The sequence below is a fragment of the Cololabis saira genome, chromosome 22 (genome assembly GCF_033807715.1).
Source record: "Cololabis saira isolate AMF1-May2022 chromosome 22, fColSai1.1, whole genome shotgun sequence".
NCBI lineage: Eukaryota > Metazoa > Chordata > Actinopteri > Beloniformes > Belonidae > Cololabis > Cololabis saira.
This window is the reverse complement of record NC_084608.1, coordinates 19780381-19798914: the sequence shown is the minus strand read 5'-3', so window position 1 is coordinate 19798914 and position 18534 is coordinate 19780381. Positions and strand designations below refer to the sequence as shown.

The following is an 18534-nucleotide window of genomic DNA, read 5'->3' as shown; positions in this document are numbered from 1 at the left end:
ACTCCTGTTGGACTTTGCTTTGACTGAATATTAAAGCCACTGAGTCAGGCAAAACAATGTTTTACTTTCCTTCACTTAAAAGTCAAAGTGTCTGAGCACAGAAATGTCATAGTACTCTCAAGATAATCATAAATTTCAAAATAGAAGGGCTTGAACAAATAAACCATTAATGCAATGCCACTTTCTGCACGATCAGGTTGAAGTGCCCTAGCACACACCACAAATAATCTAAATTTCCACAGCAGAGGGCGAGGAATCAATCAAGCTGCAACTAATGAACTCAGCAAGCAGAAAGGCGGGAAATCTATCACTCCCTCTGTGGAAATAAAAACCCCAGCTTTGTTAGCAGCACACTTAATTTAGCAGCGAGTCATTTGGTCAGTGCGACCTTCTGGTGACTGCGTGTTCAGGTGTTTGGAGCTGAAGCTTTTCCACTCAGAATCCCAAGATGTTGAAAGCAGAACCTGAATGAGTGGCGGCTGGGTCAGGGTTGCTGGAGCAGGAGGTTTTGTGCTTGGGAGAGGGCACATCAGCGTAAGGTTGAGCTGCTCGGGGAGCTTGTTAAAATTCCAGTGCCAGGACCCTGCATGTCTCACTAATAAGGGGCAGCTTTGTGTGGGGGGCCTGGGCGACTGGCGGGCCAGAAACGCAGTCAAGTGACGGGAGATGGCATGAAGGCCGGTCACGCCACTCCAGGAACAAACATAACACTATCTGTTTGTCTGGGAAGATGCACAAGCTCCTTTCTCTGCACTTCAGTGTACAAAGTGACAGTGTGAATCTGCACACATCTGTCTCCCACGTTTGCAAATGGACAGAGATATGAGCACTTGATGTGACATGTCATGTGTTATGTTTGTGAATACAGTGAAAAAAAGAAGAATAGAGATGCACATCTAACGCCTCTCATCTTTCTCGCACATTCTCTTGTGCATCTTCTTGCCTGTCCATGAAAGTGAAGACGTGTGAGTTCTGTCTCCTTTCTGCTTCCAACTCGCCATCTGTTCGCAAAACTACTTGACTGGTTTTTTATAAAATAAAACCGGCAATGGTTGCTATGTGTGTGCACGCATATTGGAGTGCAATGCCGAAGAAAGGGGTGAGAGTAGAGGGAAAACAATGAGGTGATTGAAATGCATGGGTGAGGAATGACGTCACGATGGCTACTTCACTGAAATTTCAAGGATTTTTAAATGCATTCTGTCTGAATATGACAGTAACTACTGTTATCCAGGTTTGTTATACTGCGAGCTTGTGTCTGAATCTGGAAGTGAGTCTCTCCTCTCACTACCTTAATGAGATGCTGACAGTGCTAGAGGCAATTCGCTTATGCAGTCCACTGCAGACTAACCAAGGCATTCATGCTGTTTTGCCAATCACACCTTTTATTCATAGCTGGCAGTTTCCAGTCAGCCCCCCCCTCCAAATCCCCAACACATCCACTCTCATACTGCCAGTTGGGAAAATCTGAGCACCCACACAATTAAATCATGACATATATCACATCCTGAGGGCTTATAAAAATAGAAAGAAAAAAAAAGATACTCACTGTGTCAAGACTATGGCCACAGCATCATTAAGGACACTCTCTCCAAACAGCAGTGTGTGCAGATCCAAATCCACATGTAGGTCTGACAGCAGGCCAAGGATTGAGACTTCAAAACAAAACAAAAAAACAGGATTACGTCTGTTGTCAATATGAGAATAATTCATAAAGACCCCTATTTTAATCACACAAAATAAATGGCCTTGAATAAGTATCACCTCTGTTACTACGAGCTGCAGGCACCAGGGAAAGCAACAGTACGGTGTAACAATGAAAGCTGACAGCAAACGTCAGTATTCTGACAGCAGAAGATAAGGCCTCTGACACGCTGAGAAGCTGGAGGAACCAAACCAAGCAAATAACTGTCCAGCCTTAGATAACGGAAACACACGCTGGATTAGAGGAGGCAAAACCCTTGCCTGTAACAGAGAAATGAAATTATTATGCTTTTTGAATTTGAGTTTTTTTGAATGCCTGTTCATCTAAAGAGTGAATAAAGTGGAGAGAAATGCAAGACGGGTGCTGTCATAACAGCAATTATTCTATGTCACAGATTTCCGGTATGTCAAACTCACAAGTTGAATATTTTCTTTCCCTGAGATTACAGCAGTCATCTTTTTTTTTGTGATCAAATTTTTATTTCTTTTTTCAATTTTCTGAAAAAACAACATGGGGCATGTATATGATATTTTAACAAAAAAAAAAAACACAGATACATAACAACAACAAATGAATAGATAATTGTAATAACAAAAAGCAAATACAAAAAAAAAAAAAAAAAAAGTAATGCCCATATAATTAAGTATAACAATGCAAAATTAACACATAAAATAAGGGCAAAAAATAAATAAATATATAAATAAATAAAAATAAAATCATAACCCCAGACATTACCCACCCACCCTCTGGATCCTATTGAACAAACCCCATTAAGCAGTTTTAATTTTTGCTTATTGAGGTAAAAGGGGGATTTTAGTTATACATTTTAAGCATAACTGGATAACATGAATGTTTCACATCAGTAAAGCGATACCTAAAGAACCTTAATCACATTCAAATTATGTATGACATTATTTTATATGCAACATCTCCCAAAATAACCTATGATTCCTGGGAATATGAACCCATAAATGTTATAGTCAAAGTTCCTCTGGTTAGTTTTGGGTGCAAATTCTCAAGAAAAGCAAATTTACATAAGAGATGGCAGTTACTACCAAGTCATTTAGACAGACCACTAGAAAATAAAAAATGACGTAGTTGAAAACCGATAACCATAATAGTCTTTTTCCATACATAATATTTTTGTATGACACAAAAAAATAAATCAATCATCACCCCCACCCTCCCTCCCTCCCTCCCTCGGACCAACCAAATTACGTAATGCATAATTATTTTTTTTTATCACATTTGCCTTGTATCATACGCAGACAAAGTACCTATATTTTACGCAAATATACCACATATAAGTACACTTCAATACACCAAGCCAGAGAACAACACCTTATAAGGTCAAGTACACTTTTTAAAACATGTTTTGGAGCACCTCTACGAATTGAGACCATATATTAATATTCTTCTCTCTTGCACCATGTAACCGGGCTGTCGAGAGTTCCATATACACAATATCTAAAAAATTGAGAGCCCATTGCTGGAATGTTAAAATATGAGGAGTTTTCCATCTCATAGCTACAAATTTCTTTGCTGCTGTTAATCCCGCAAGAAAGATGCGTTCTTGTGTACGTTCCAAATGTAACTGGGATATGTCATTTAATACAGCAGTCATCTTTTACAGATAACAGGTATTGGTGTCCACAGAAGCTGCATTTTTGTTTGTTCAAGACATAAAGATAAATTAACATGATCATGAGAAAACAAAGTGTGTTTGGTGTTCTTTTTTGCACATGACAGGATAATTATAGTTAGTGAGAATCTGGCTCATTTGAGGGAAGGGGTCACTATTAGAACAGATAATTTTACATTATAATGGAAGGCTAAGATGAAAGATGGACCAACTCCCACTTTAGCCAGACGACTAAAATAAACCCTAATCAAAGATTTTACTGCGTTTACATACTACTACTACTACTACTACTACTACTACTACTACTGTCATTTAGCAGATGCTTTTTTCCAAAGTAACTTACATCTCAGAGAACAACACAAGCAAGAAATCACATAGGAGGGTACAGCTGGATAAGTGCTGGTCAGACTGCTGTGAGTCCAGTTGGACACAGGTGCTGCCATACTAGTGCTATAGGATTTTTTTTGTTTCCTTCCCACCCTACAACAGTCCCTTTTTTCAGCTAAACTAGGTCTTAAATTCACCATCCTAATACAATCTTAGCATAAGTGCATGCAGCTTTCTCAGTGCTGAGTCATGCAAAGAGCTGGACAAATATTTCTAACTCATTCTGATGAGCACAGAAGTTTACTAGATGTAGAAATGCTTTAGCTTGGTCTTAATAGTAGGTACGGACCCTCCGGGTCAGAAAGAGTTTGGTAGGTCATTTCACCATCTGGAAACAATTGAGGAAAAGAGTCTGATTTCATGCCGTGTAGTGGTGGAAGCACCAGGCGTCTTTCACTGGCTGGGCGTACAGTAGTTATCGAGAGGGAGTGTAGCGTCTGGATGAAAGAGTGCAGGTAGGCAGCAGCCATGTGGGTAATTATTATATGGTAAACCCGAAATAGAGCTTTGAAATTGATGTGTTCTGCAACTGGAAGCCAGTGCAGAGAGATAAGCAGCGGAGTGACATGAGCTCTCTTGGGTTGGTAGAAGACCACACATGCTGCTGCATTCTGGATCATCCGTAGAGGTTTAACTGAGCACGCAGGGAGGCCGACAAGTAAGGAATTACAGTAGTCAATGCCTGACATGACCAGAGCCTGAACCAAAGCTGTGGCGTATGTTGTCAGATAGGGTCTAGAGCAACCTACTCCTTAAAGGTCAGCTGGCTGTCTAAAATGGCACGAAGATTGTGCATGCTTATCTGAGGAGGTAAGGAATGACCGGCTGGACAGACAATAAGCTCAGTCTTGGACAGATTTAGGTTAAGGTGACGGTCCTTCATCCAAGCAGAGATATCAGAAAGACAGGCCGATATTCGCATTGAGACGGCAGTGTCATCAGGTGGGAAGGAAAGGAAAAGCTGGGTGTCATCAGCATAGCAGTGGTAGGAGAAGCCATGAGAGCTGATGATTTCACCTACTGAGATGATGTACAGTGAAAAGAGAAGAGGGCCAAGCACCAATCTCTGTGACACCCCTGTTGCCAGCTCATCCTTGCCATGATAAGGATCTTCCTGTAAGGTAAGACATGGACCACAGGAGGGCAGATCCTGTCCTCAACCCCTAGTGACTGTCAGTGGAGTGGCCCTGCCTGAAGCCAGACTGATGTGGATCGTACAGGCAGTTGTCGTGAAGAAACTGTGAGACCTGACTGAAGATGGCTCATTCTAGAATTTTACACATGAATGGGAGCAGTGAGACCGGCTGGGAGTTTTCATCTGGGCAGGGTTGAGTGTGGATTTTTTCAGCAGTGGAGTGGATCATTCACTGCTGCCTTCAAGCAAACCCGGGTCGGGTTTGCTTGAAGGCAGAGGGAAAGATACCAGATTTAAGAGAGGAGTTAATAATGTGGTTTACTGCACGTTTGATGGTAGGTAAAATGCTCTGCAGGATGTAGGAACAGGATCCAGAGGACAGGTCGTTGGTTTTGAATTGACTAGAAGTTTAGAGACTTATTGACTTATTCCTTATTGACTTTTTTTTTTCAGGATTTATCAAGATCAATTTATGAGGATCTACATTTATCAGGATGCAATATATGCACACTGGAACACTGAAACTGACAATTACCAACTTTTTTTTCCCCAAAAATATATGTTCATTTTGAAAATATACCAGCAACAAGTTTCAAAAAGCAATTGAAAGCCTACACCCAGAGACATTATAAAAAGAACTGGGCCAAACTTCTGTGATGTCATCCGGTTTTCTGAAGATGAAATTACTCAGGGCTCCTGGGTGACAGGAGCTCACACCGCCCAATCCTGGTTAATCAATGGGCGGAGCAAACAAGTCCAGCAGCTGGTTCAAACACCCCATCTAATTTTAGTCACCACATGATAGCTAATTTAGCTTAAGCTATGCTAACCTATTATGCTAACTAGCAATACCTTACATTAATTCTGTCCAAATCTGTCCATCCATCTTCATCTTCAGGTGTTGCTACCAAAACAGCATTTGAAATGAGTAAAATAGAGCTGAAACAAGGACCGAATGTTCTGAAAGTTTACAGCTCTGCTGGGACCTGGGAAACCATTAGCGCGAGCCTCCACTAGCGAACACAACAGCTATAGATGAGCAAGCTCAAAGCTCCAACTGAATAAGCTGACATCCCCCGGACATTTACCGGAAACCATCGTCCACCAGGACTGAGGTTGAGCTCCGTCCTAGCTGAAGCAGGAAAAGAACAGCCCTGACACAGCTCAGATCCTGGTGGAGCTCTGGGGAAGGTAGTTTACTGAATGAATGTTGATTTGCGATTCTCGATCCAGGATAACCTGGACTGTTGCTCGGCCAGCCGGAGCTAGCTGTTCCTCTTCAGCTGTTGAGTTAGGAGTCGACAAGCTAGAGATTAGCTGGACATCTTCTGATTAGCTCAAGCTGGCAGCGTTTGACCTTCTTTGCTATGCTTGTCCCTGGACCAATCTGGAATGAACCAAAGATAACAGTGTTCTGTTTGTACAATTACGTTCACATGAAGTGCAAAGTAAAAATGACACCCAGCTGTTATCACAGCCAGCCGGCCCCTAATTACTGTATGCATAAAATGCATGAAATGCATTTTTCCTGATGAGCTACATAAAATGTCTCCCCCGTTGCACAGTTGTCATGGTTATGAAATCTAGTCATGGGAACCGAAAGATGTAGTCTTTTTTTGCCAGGCTGTTAATATGTTTATTTGAAGTTGGACCTGTTAACATGGCGGTGAATGGAGACTGACTTGTTTTTAGAGCCATCACCTCAAGGTCATTTGATGAACTGCATTTTCCCAACTTTCACACTGACACCAGGATGTTAGACCTTGCCTACATCAAGCAAGAAAAGGTTGATATTTATTTTTTTTAAACTACAGGAGGTAACACTTTAGTTCCTGAAGAGATGGTCTTGCATCACAGTGGTGCACATTTCTCTGCCATAGCTGTTTTTGAAAAATCTTTCTTATTCGAAATGAACAAGCATTTTACACAGTGACCCAAATAAATGATAGGTCTACATTTATTACGGTATCCCTAAACTCATTAAACATATTGCTTACAATAAAGAAACACAAAACAAATGTATAAATATGCACACATTAGATTGATAAATAGCTATGCATAATTAATTTGCAAGAGGACAAACGATTAAATAAATGCAAGCACATCGGACCTAAGAAGTCTTATGAAATTGTGTGATGGTGTTTCTTATAAAGTAATATACATGTCTTACAGGTGTTTCTGAGCCGTAATACATCTAGGGCTATGATTTGCTGGGAACAACAGTGAAGTTAGATCATTATAATTATTCTAGTACAATATAACTATTTCTCCATATGATAACTGATTTATGTGGTTTGTTAATATCTTGGTGCCGACAGCTCCCAGCTGCTCCAATTTTCTCTCTATTGGTGCTGCAGGTGTTTCTGTTTCACACCGTTACGTATTCGCTGAAACTGAATCTACATATATGTTTAAGCTTGGGGCGTTGCTGCAGTTTATAATGGAGACAGATAACATCCAGCGTCCTGGGAATACGAGGGTGCTGGTGGGAGAAGGAGTGGGATTAGAGCTATGATTGCAGCTGATTAAAACATCCAAAAGAAGGCAATCACAGCATACTGTGAAGGAACTGCAGGCAAAAAAGTTCCATGCTTTAAATAATAAGATTTGCTTGCTACTTGCAATTCATCACAACATTCTTCTCATCCACACACAGGTGCGTTGCGCATAATGATGTTAAGCAGACATTGAAGAGTGCACTTGGATGTTTCTGCATTTTGATCTGTGTTTGTTCACACTGAAACTCCACTGTTAAAAGTATGTCTTACACAGAAGAGCATGATGATATCATGTAATGAAAAAGAAAAAAAAAACTTAAAACATTGTTAACTACGATGGTATATTGCAAGTTGATCATCTCCAGCGGTACTGAAACGTTTCATCACAGGATTAAGGTGATCAGCCTGAACAGCTTTGTACTGTGCTGGGTTGCAGTAGCCTTTTCCATTTACAGGGACCCAAGTTCTGCAAGCGCAGTTCTGCATGATCATTATGGCCCTTTTAAACACGACCTGCTCACTGCAACAGCCGCTGGGTTCAGTATAGGATTGAACCATGGAACAAGATCTAGCACATAAAAAAGGACATTACCACAGGCTCCATGCTCGAGCTGAAATAGGCATGAAATGACTAAACAAAACAGCAACTCAAGTACTGAAACAAAGATACAAAGGACATATAGACAATAACTGTGATCCAAAAGACAAATAATGTCTGAATGTGACAAAAAATAAAGAGAAGTTAAACTTTTAAATAACTGACTTGTCTTGATGTTTATTAATGATGTTTTAAATGGTAATTGTCACTCACATAGCAGACACATTATTATGTGTCTGCGTGTCTATTTTTGGTACTTATGGCTGTAATGTCACCAGTAAGTACTATGTGGACTAGACATGTCCCATAGTTGATGAATTAAGTCAAACATGGTTTTTGACACGTGGCAGTGCAATACAAACAGCTGACTCCAGGAGACCTCTGCCTTCGACAGACTCCTGTTCCGGAGCATCAACCATCATGAAATACAGAGTCCATTTATTTCTCCCTGAAGTCATTTTCAGTGTCAGCTCCAGTTTCAAGTAACACTCTTGAGCGCCACAATTTTTTCCTAACTGCAGAATTGTAGCTCACAAAGGAATGAGCATCATCTCAGCTCTACATAGTCTCTGATTAAAACGCCTCTGTCATGCCCACTCAGATGGAAACTTGGTTGTAGGATAGCACACTCTGGCATACTATCCTACATTTTCAGTTTATCGATAATATATACTTTTGTTTTCTACAATACATGCAAAAAGAAGCTTTATGTATAGACTTTAATGTATACAGATGCTGTCAACATGTCAGAGAACCATCTGGGTTTTTAAGTGTAAGAGCAAGTTTGAATATTATAGATGATATAAACGAATAAGAAGCAAGTGAAGGAAAGAGAAGCTGGTGACGTTCTGCTGTGGTCAAACATCTCCACAACCTTTTTTTGGTTATTTCAATAATTGTTGCTATGATACACTTAAATATTAATGTACCATTCAGTATCACTGCTCTAACATTAAGATCAGCGATGATATTTTGTCTTTGGTTTACCTAGCTATAGGTCTAGTTGCCACACATGGCACCAGCTCCTAAATCACGCCTGAACAATAACAATTCTGAGAGCTCAGATATCCATCAAGTTTCCGCATTTTCCCTGAATATACCTTGATTGCGCTCTTCTACTCCGTCGAGGAGTGTTCAGTGCAGGCATTCAGTCTTATCACTGTTTCATGATCCCATCATAACGCAGCTCAAGCATTCAAGTCTATAAGGCTCTGTTGATGTATGCCAGAAATGCACTATTCTTAGTATCAGAGTATATGGTAGAGAGCATAAAACATCATTTTCCACATCTCTGAAGCCCAGTGGCTCTGGTTTGAGCACCACTGCACTCTCAAAAGTGCGGTCATCTGTAATCAGGGGTTTATATACTGCAGCCACAATGAAATATTGATCTATAACTGTTGAGTGACTGTTCTTGGCGACATTATCTGAACTCGCTCTGCACTGATATTTTCAGTGATTTGAGGAATAATTGCTCTTTGTTTTTTCTCATATCACATAAATGCACGAGCATTACAGTTATGAGCTCTGTTTTTCGATCACGATTTGCAAAGCTTCTTACTCAGGTTTCTCTCTCTTATAAAAATGAAAATAAAGTTACTACTGAAAACACGTGAAAGGTGCCTCAGTAATTGCAAAATTGTGCCCTTAAAAAGTGACCTTTCATTTTAATCAACTTCAGGCAAAACCAGACTTCATTTTAGTAAGATTTAAAAAAAGGTTTTGTTGATAGTTTTTTTTTTCTGTCTTTATCTTATTTTTTTAAGTTATTACTTTACCATTTGCTTGGGGGCTTTGAGACCACAGAGAAAATCTCATCTCATTTTCAGGTAGTATTAAAGTAATTTGAATATATCTTATTGCTTGTTGTGGTGCAGTGGCTGTGACTCTTTTCTTCACAGTGGGGCTTTAATTTGCTTTCCGGCCAGGCTTCAGCCATTTGGGATAAATAATAATGAGTAGTAGGGCTACTGTACATAAAATATTATTTGATGATGATCATTTTCTTCACATGTATGAATGCTTTATTACCTAAATGTGTGTAGCCGGACTTTGGGAACAGTATATCCGGTAAAAAAAAAAAGGGAAAAGAATCACTGGGCAATCACCACAGTAAATATGGTGTGAAAGATGCGAAGCATATATGCTTCACATATGAATGAACACATGCAGACATAAGTTGCTCTAGGGGTGGCTAAAGTGTTGACACTGAGTGACAGGAAGAATACTGACACTGGGGAGACAGTGATGTGCCTGTCAGCATCACATGTCATGGCACCTCAAATAATGCCAGTAAGATCTCTGTTATAGAACTGCTGTACCATGTTCAGTAACATTGTAGATTACATGACATTTGATTAGATTATTTTGTATTACATGAGATCCAGTAAACAAATGAACACATCTATAGACACACTATAGGATCTGCTCTTTTAATCACATATTTTTTTAATGGAAAAACATAAAATAAATCCCTGTGAACAGCAACAAACAACACTAAGTGCCCCCTCTTACTACTTTTAATAGGATTAAGACAGCACATTGCAGCCAGGTTCTGCAGCAAATGTGCAGACCTCTATAAAAAACAACATTTAGGGAGTTTGCTGGTCAGGAGCTCTCAAATGGGTGTTTAAACACTGCCAAAAGGTAAAGACATGAGTAATGGAATAAGATAATTAATAGTTGCTACAAATCAATCCAAATGGGATTATAAAACCATTTCCAATCAATTTGGAGGTCAACATCCTACAGTGATAATGATTATTCAAGGGTGGCCAGCATTCAAGACGGATGTCAAGTCCTCCCTGGAGTGAGCAGCATCCCAGCAAATTTACCACAAAGTCAAGCTGTGCAACATTCAGAGAAACAGAACAAAATCCAAAAGGTACATCTCAAAATGAGCATGTTATAAAGACCATGAACGAACAATCAGAAGACTGAAGGTTTGTTTGGGGGGGGGGGGGGTTGTTTGGCCTTAATGCCTAGTACCATGTTTATGGGAAACCACACACAGCATTTTAGAAGAAACCCTGCATACTCATAGTAAAACACAAAGCTTCAGGGATGATGATTCACATGATCGTTTCGTAGCCTAAAGTCATTGACTGGACCATGAGCTCTTCTGCTAATTTTAGTATACTAGATGCAAATGTGAGAAAATCTGTCCGACATCTAAAGCATGATCTTAATTGGGTAATACAACATGTAAAAGATCCAAATCACAACAGCATATCCAGATCAGAATGGCAGGGATGGGGAAAGTCCTGCTGCTTAAGGTGGATCTATACGCTATTGAATCATGTGTTAGTTAAGGTTACCCACATGATTGTTTTTGTCTTTCTTTTTGTTAAACAAATAGGAACACTGAGTTTTGTTGTTGTATTTGTGCCTAAAACAATAAGATGATTTATATCACGTTTTTCCAAACATATTCTCATGGTTTTGGGTTTATTTTGTTTCTGTTTTATTTTGAAAGTCTGTGTCCTTGTGTTTAGTTATAATTTTGACTTCCTCTGTTCTCATCTGCCCTGATTGTTTGCATCTGTGTCTCATCAGCCCCTGTGTGTGTACATCGTCTTGTTCTTTGTTTCCTGCCTGCTGGTCCGTACTGTTTGGTTCATCCTGTTGCATCCTGTTTCCTTGGGTTCTTCGTGTTTAGCTTGCATGTCTGGATTTAAGTTTTATGGGGTTTTATCTGAGTTTCAGTTTAGAGTCTAGTTTCCTTTTGGTTTATTCTTTTTGGTTTCCCTGCATTGCAGTGTAATGTTTAAATAAATTACTTTTCCCACCTACTCCAGACGCCTCCTCTCCTACATTTGGGTCCTGCTACAATCTCCAAACCGTGACAGATATGAAATGTATAGGATTAGAAGACGGGTGCGAAGTTTTGCACGTAACTGTGTATAGGTCTGTGCAGGGAAATTGTCACTCGGAGAGGTACTATTTTGAAACAGAGAAACGTATTGAAAACAAAACAGCTCTTGAGTCCCCCCTTAAAGTGATGTTTGGCCCTGTAGAGAGTACCAGGCCAGCGAAAGGCAAGACAGCCAGGAAGCAAGCAGACTGACTATACAAGGGCTAGCAAGAGGACTGCCTCAAGAATTGTTTTGACAGATCTTGTTCTTTGGTCTTTTACAGGTTTAAAGCTCTTCCTGGTTGGGGAAAATCCTTTATCCGGCAAGGGAGAGTTAGGCCCTGGAGTCAGGATTTTTCCATCTCCCAGCTCAAAATAATGGCTGGCTGATGCCAGCATGTCATGCACCACTCACACTGCAAGACGCTGCACTCACCATCTCCCAACACACGAGCGTGAGGGATGGCTGTGTTGTCATAGCAACCCAGTCCTACAGCTGTCAAGTGTTCATCAGTTTCCACAGCAACACCATAAGGTAGAGACAGTGGATGATTATTTCAGACATAATACAGTTGAGAGGGTCTAATTGAAGCCTTATTAGGCCAAATTAAGCCGCTGCTGAGGTTTCATGGAGACAAAGCTCATGACCGTCGGAGTCAGAAAGCATGAGATTTGATTGTGGATTTGACCAAATGAGGCAGATGTTTTACTGACGGTGAGACAAAAGAGATAACAATCAACTGAGTGTTGCTATCATCACCCGAGCGCTATGTAATAAAAGTGTGTGTAAAAGAGCACTCATATTACAGGCAAAGGTAAGACAGAGGAGGAAAGACTTTCATTATGTTTTTAATCATTGTGATGTCATTATTGGCACAAAATCTTGCCTGTAAATGGACAAAACTTAACTAGTGTATCACCCTGAGTGTGACTGTCCAAAAACTTTTGCCGTGGACAAAAATTGGACTGAATTTTACAAAGTTCGGATTCCGGCTCCAACACAGCTCCCAGAGCTGATCACAGCTAATGCAATACTTTGTTTTCTGTAATGATTTGCAATTGTTCTCTTGTCTATATATCCAGTATTTATAACTGTATTTTCCATTTTCCATTACCAATTTATTTTCTTTTTCATACTGTTCAGGTGCATTTCCTGACATGTATCTACTCTTTTGTGTTCATTTGCAGATGTGGACGTTACTTGGATTTCAAAACTTCAGCCATTTCATTGTCCTACCTCCAAGCCTAGGTTGTGTGGATGTTTACTGTGAGTAAAATGATAGGGGCTTTTGGTCCTTTGGTGCTTCCTGTCTGGCTCCCTTTCTACCCTACGGAGTAATCTAAAGAACATAACTGGTTTTTAATCCACTAGATAAACTCCAGTGTGTTCCCAGCACTTTTAAGAAACCGGTCGTCAAATGAAATTAATAATTTAATAGCTAAGTGCGCATGAGACTAGTACAACTATCATGGAAACATGGATAAAAGTCAAGTCGACAAATCAGTTCCCTCAGCCTAAGTAAAACTTTATTTCCTTTTGCTCCAGCTGCCACAGATGATTTTAATATTAACCTCAGAACACCCATTAAATTCTTTCAACAAATTTAAAAAGAAAAAAACTGTAATCAGTAAAGCAAGAAAGGCTTCTTGATATGATCATCTACTCAAACGTTAAGGTGCACATGAGGGTTGAACTCAGACAGAGAATCCAGACGGAGTTCCAAATAATACCGTATCAAACATCACATCATGAACAACATAAACATATCTGTGGGACCATCACGCCTTCTGAGAAGAATGAAATGATGTGGGCCATCCCTCTCTTCTCTGGCTTGCTCTTGAGTTCAGGTTCTAGTTTCTTTTAAAGCGGGATTGGCATGGCACCACTTTACCTGTCAGAACTTGTACAGCTTCACGCTGCAGCGAGAGCGCAGAGGTCAAAAACCCAGAAGCGGAGGTTATACAGCTTTTTCGCCTGAAGCCCCCAAACTGTGGAACATTTTTCTCTTTCTACATTAGACCTGCATTTGAGCATTTCATTTGCTTTCTTTTGGTCTGATACTTTGGGTTTAATGGCCCACACAGTTCATTTTATATCATCCCTGATTTTATTTATTATTTTATCTTTAATATTTATTCCTGGTTTGAGGGATTTGTGGACATTTTATCAGGACCAGACCAACATGGACAAAGAATGAACATTAACTGCAGAGGTTTTATGAATAAAAGGAAACTATTCCAGTAAATGAAAATAGACGCTTGATTTTAACCAACAGCTGCTGGGCATGAATTGGTGCTGCAGAGGGAACAAGCTGCTTTGTATGAACATTTTATTATGGATTCCTAAATTTTAAAATACATCCATTTATTTTAACATGTGTGTCTTAGAACAGCATTATCCCTAATTGGATCTTTAATGTCTTTGAGGTCACGTAGATGATTAGATGAAGTCAATGTCAGATGATAGGGGTCACATATATGAAGGTGTGAAACCTGGAGATGGAGGTCAAGGCTGCAATGTGAAGAACTCATTGGATTTCTGGTCATTGAATTTGAAGAGAAAATGATTAATTCACTCCTCCTTTAAGCAGATAAATGTCCCACATGTTTAATAATAATGGACATTTACCTGGAGAGCTGGTTCTCCTGCGCCAGGCTGTGTGTTTCTGAAACCGCTGCTCTCTTTCCCATGTATTAATGCATTTCTTCACTTGTGCTGTATGGATAACATGTCCCAGCTTATTTTTATCATCAGGATGTTGTGGCTGGCGAGAAATCTTAGAAGTTCCACATACACTCTGGCAACACAAATGTGTTGTGGAAATCCTCAGTCTTCTTGCTGGGAACTTTTTTAATATATTTCTGCTTATGCTTTTGCTTGAATGGGTAAAATGCAAAGTGTCAATTACAAAAATAGAGGATATCAGGATCTTTCTTTTGTATGCCAGTGCTGGTGTCTGAAGCAATCCCTGAACGTGAAAGTCGAGTCCTAACAAACACCAAGGGTCCATCCACTCCATCAAATTATACAGCATAGCATTGTTAACTGGTAAAATATGTACAGTTAAAGTTTAAAAAATAAAAAAAATATGTGGCAAAATGTTGATGTAGCCCATATTTCAGACTATTTTATTGTTTCATTTTCAGTAAGATAATGTGATCACTAACAATCAGCCATCCCGACCTGTCAGTGTTTCCATCTAAACATTCCTGTGTAACATCCAGCTTCACTGGATGCTGATGTCAATGGATGGATGACTGTCCAGTCCATCGCAGGGCCACATATTTAGGCAAACACACACACACTCACACACACACTCACACACTCACACACCTAAGGGCAATTTAGAATAATCAATAAACCTCTGCAGTTGCAGATGTGTGGGTTGGAAGTACCATACAGGTTTTTGGACTGTAGGAGGAATCCAGAGTACCGGTACCTGAAAAAAAACCCCACATAAGAACAAGGAGAACATGCAAAGTCCACAAAAAAAAGACTCCTGCAAGGCCCGGGAGTCAAACCGGGAACGTTCTTACTGTGAGGCAGCAGTTACCGCTAACCACTAAGCCACCGTGCTGCCCAAGTTGTGACATGTGATTTATATAAGCAGTGATGTCGCGTCAACACTGGTACTGACTGATGACATCTGGCCTGGGACTGCAGTTGTGACATGTCATTATGGCCTGAACATTCTTGTAAAGAGATGCTTAATCTCCAAACAGGATTTGTAACCCCGTCAAGCCAAAAGAAAAAAATGTGTACTGTATTAAAAAAAACAAAAAACTATGAATGTTGGGAGGAAGGAAAGAATTCTGACTAGCAATCAATAAATATGTGCTTTACCTAACCAGTATATTAGTGTCTGTTAGCAAGAGCATATTCATTCAAAATGAGAGGAAGCTATCTTCTTTTGCTCTCCTGCCCCGAAACTCAAAAGTCACCTCTGCCTTGTAAAGCTTTTGTCCTTCCTTCTTCAGGACACTCGAGCAACGTTTGGAGTTTTGTTGTTGTTGTTTTGTCCTTTGCAAGGCTATAAAAACAACTCTGCCAAGAGTACCAGCCACAAATAATGCTGACATCGCCATTTGTTTTCCTTCACAGCCTGCTCTCTAAACAACTACCAGACCACTTCACTGGGCTCAGCAGATAATTCTTTTAGATTGATTCGATTCAGTTTGGCGCTGTAAAAATCAGAAACATCTTATCTCAGACTGACACAGAGAAACTTGTCCATTTATTTGTAACTTCAAGATTGGACTGCTGGAGTTCCTTGTTAGCGGGATGTCCTCAAATTAATCTGAACAGCCTCCAGCTGGTTACAGATGCTGCAGCAAGATTTTGATGAAGATTAACAGGACAGATCACATTGCCCCAAACTTAGCCTTCCTTCACTGGCTTCCTGTTAAATCCAGGACAGAATTTACATTTTTTCGTCACATAAGGAACTAGCTCCTTCTCATCTTAAATAGTATTATATTAAAATTCCACATTTTCTTATAGCAATTTGGGCTCAGATTAAACTGGAGTTTCCAAAAGTGGACTGGAGGCAGAGCCCTCCAGTTGTCAGCTTCCTATCTTGTCTCAGTTTATGTTTCAGAGAGAGATATTGTCTCTGTCTTAATGACTAGACTCAACATCTTCATTCTTCTTGACAATAGTTTATAGTAAGGGATGGCTTAGGTGACCTGAACCATTGAGTTATGTGTGTGGAGGCGGCGGGAGCTTCCTGTTATGCGCTGGGCTCATATCTGCTCTCTTTACTCCTCTTATATGTACAGTATATGTCATTATTATAACAATGGACATTGTTTTCTTTAGTGTCTTTTAAAACAGCTTGAAATATGTATCAATGTTTGTTTGTCTTTCTTTCCTTCTGCCTCAGACCATCAGGTGGTCTTGGTAGTTGGTTTTTCCTGAGTCTGGCTCTGCTGGAGGCTTTTTAGCCCTGTTAGTTAGTTAATTTGCTTTCCTCTTCTCAATGTTCGCCTTGTGTTGGCTCAGGTTCGGAGACTGCAGCGAAAAAAAAAAAAGATTCATTGCCATCTGTTTGGTTCTAATCTGCTTTAATGAACTGATGTTTTGAATTTAAGACTGAACTGGAATACTTTAGATTAAACCCAGATTACAATTATTTGGAATGAACTGGAATATTTATGGACCAAGCTGGATTGTATTTACTGGACTGTAGTTTAACTCTTTGCACACTTTGTTCTCTGAGTGAAGTAGACGTTGTGTGGACTTTGTTGTGACTTGGAGTTCGACGTGAAGTGAAGTGAATTTTACTTTATAGGAACCATTTCAAAGCCAAGATTCAGGACTATGCAGAGAAAGTTCCGTTTATGCTGATATGCAGTCTGGTTTGCTATGATTAAATTCAGTGGTGCGTAGTGTTCCTGATCTGTCTTTGTTGCTGTTCTCTCCTCGTTCCTGTCCTCTAAAACCGCCAGCCGGCCGAGACGGATGGCCGTCCTTCCTGAGTCTGGTTCCGTCAAAGGGTTATTCCTGTTAAAGGAGAGTTTTTACTTTTAACAGTCGCCTGGTGCTTCCTCGGGAAGAGGGATTGTATTGAAGAAAAATCTTTGGTGCAATCATATATAAATCTATTCATAAAACAGAAACTAATTATATGTATCAGTACTATCAGTCCTTCCAAATCTCATACAGTATGGCAGCGTATTTCCATAATCACTTTATATTAAAAAGCAGCCAATATATTTTACACTGATTTTGTTTAAACACATGAGCTTTTCAGTCGTCCAGCTGAGTAACAGCAACTTTTCTGTAATGTCTGTTATTAAGCGGAAGGTTTTCATCGAGCTGCTAATCAGAACAGCACAGTTCCCCATTGTTCCTGGACACATAGTCCCTCATTAGCGCTGGCGACAATTTGGAGCCTTTCACACAATTATTAAAAATAAGGTTAAGCAAGCACCCATTGGTTATCTGTAATATGCTCAATTTTTGTAATTTTTACTTATATACATGTAGTACACAGACACATCTTGAAGAATTGCAGATAACTTTACAGTTTTACTTTGTAATCAATGGCAAATGGTGTAGTTAAGATAGCTGTTTTTAACAAATAAAAGTGAGCACTGTCATGGATCTGAAAGGATCTTAAAACATAACCAGAAAGAGGTATCAGCTCATGTGGCCAGCGACTGGGTTCTTTCCATATCTACTCACATGTTTTGCACCTGAAATAAAGCAGTGATTGTTTTGTTTTTTCACTTTTCTCCTAGTGAGATGACAGAGCTTCAGATACATGGCAATTTTCACATGAAGGTGCAAACTCTGCAGGGAAAGGGCTAATGATGGACCCAAATACATTTTCTCCTTGAGGAAAGTGTGCTAATCAGCACATGGCTATATTCAGAGTCTTTGACATGTGGAGTTAATGACTCTGAATCCCTTGACAGTGCACAAATCACCCGCTGGAAAACAGAAGAATAGAAAACAGAGGCTTTCATGTCACCAAGGGACTAAACATTTTATGGTATAGAGTTCCATTTTGTAGTCATTAAGGGGATCTGCTAGCTTAAACACAATATAATAAAAAATAAAACATATTACCATTATGAGAAAATTATATAATGCCAAGAATAGTTACAGACCAAGTTTTCTCTCTCTCTCAACCACAAAGGGTTAGGCAAGGGCTGAGGAAGAAGTGTCTTCTCTCGCTCTTAATCCTTAGACTTTTTATCTTACTTGGTAT

General features: G+C 39.8%; 1 protein-coding gene across 1 annotated transcript in view; it reads right to left on the bottom strand.

Annotated features, from left to right (window-relative positions):
- LOC133423582 (sodium/hydrogen exchanger 9-like) overlaps positions 1-18534 on the bottom strand; it is a 112147-nt gene that overhangs the window by 77210 nt on the left and 16403 nt on the right. The window contains exon 6 of the mRNA XM_061713810.1: positions 1550-1655. Coding sequence (XP_061569794.1) covers positions 1550-1655 — 106 coding nt within the window. The remainder of the gene's footprint in view (positions 1-1549; positions 1656-18534) is intronic.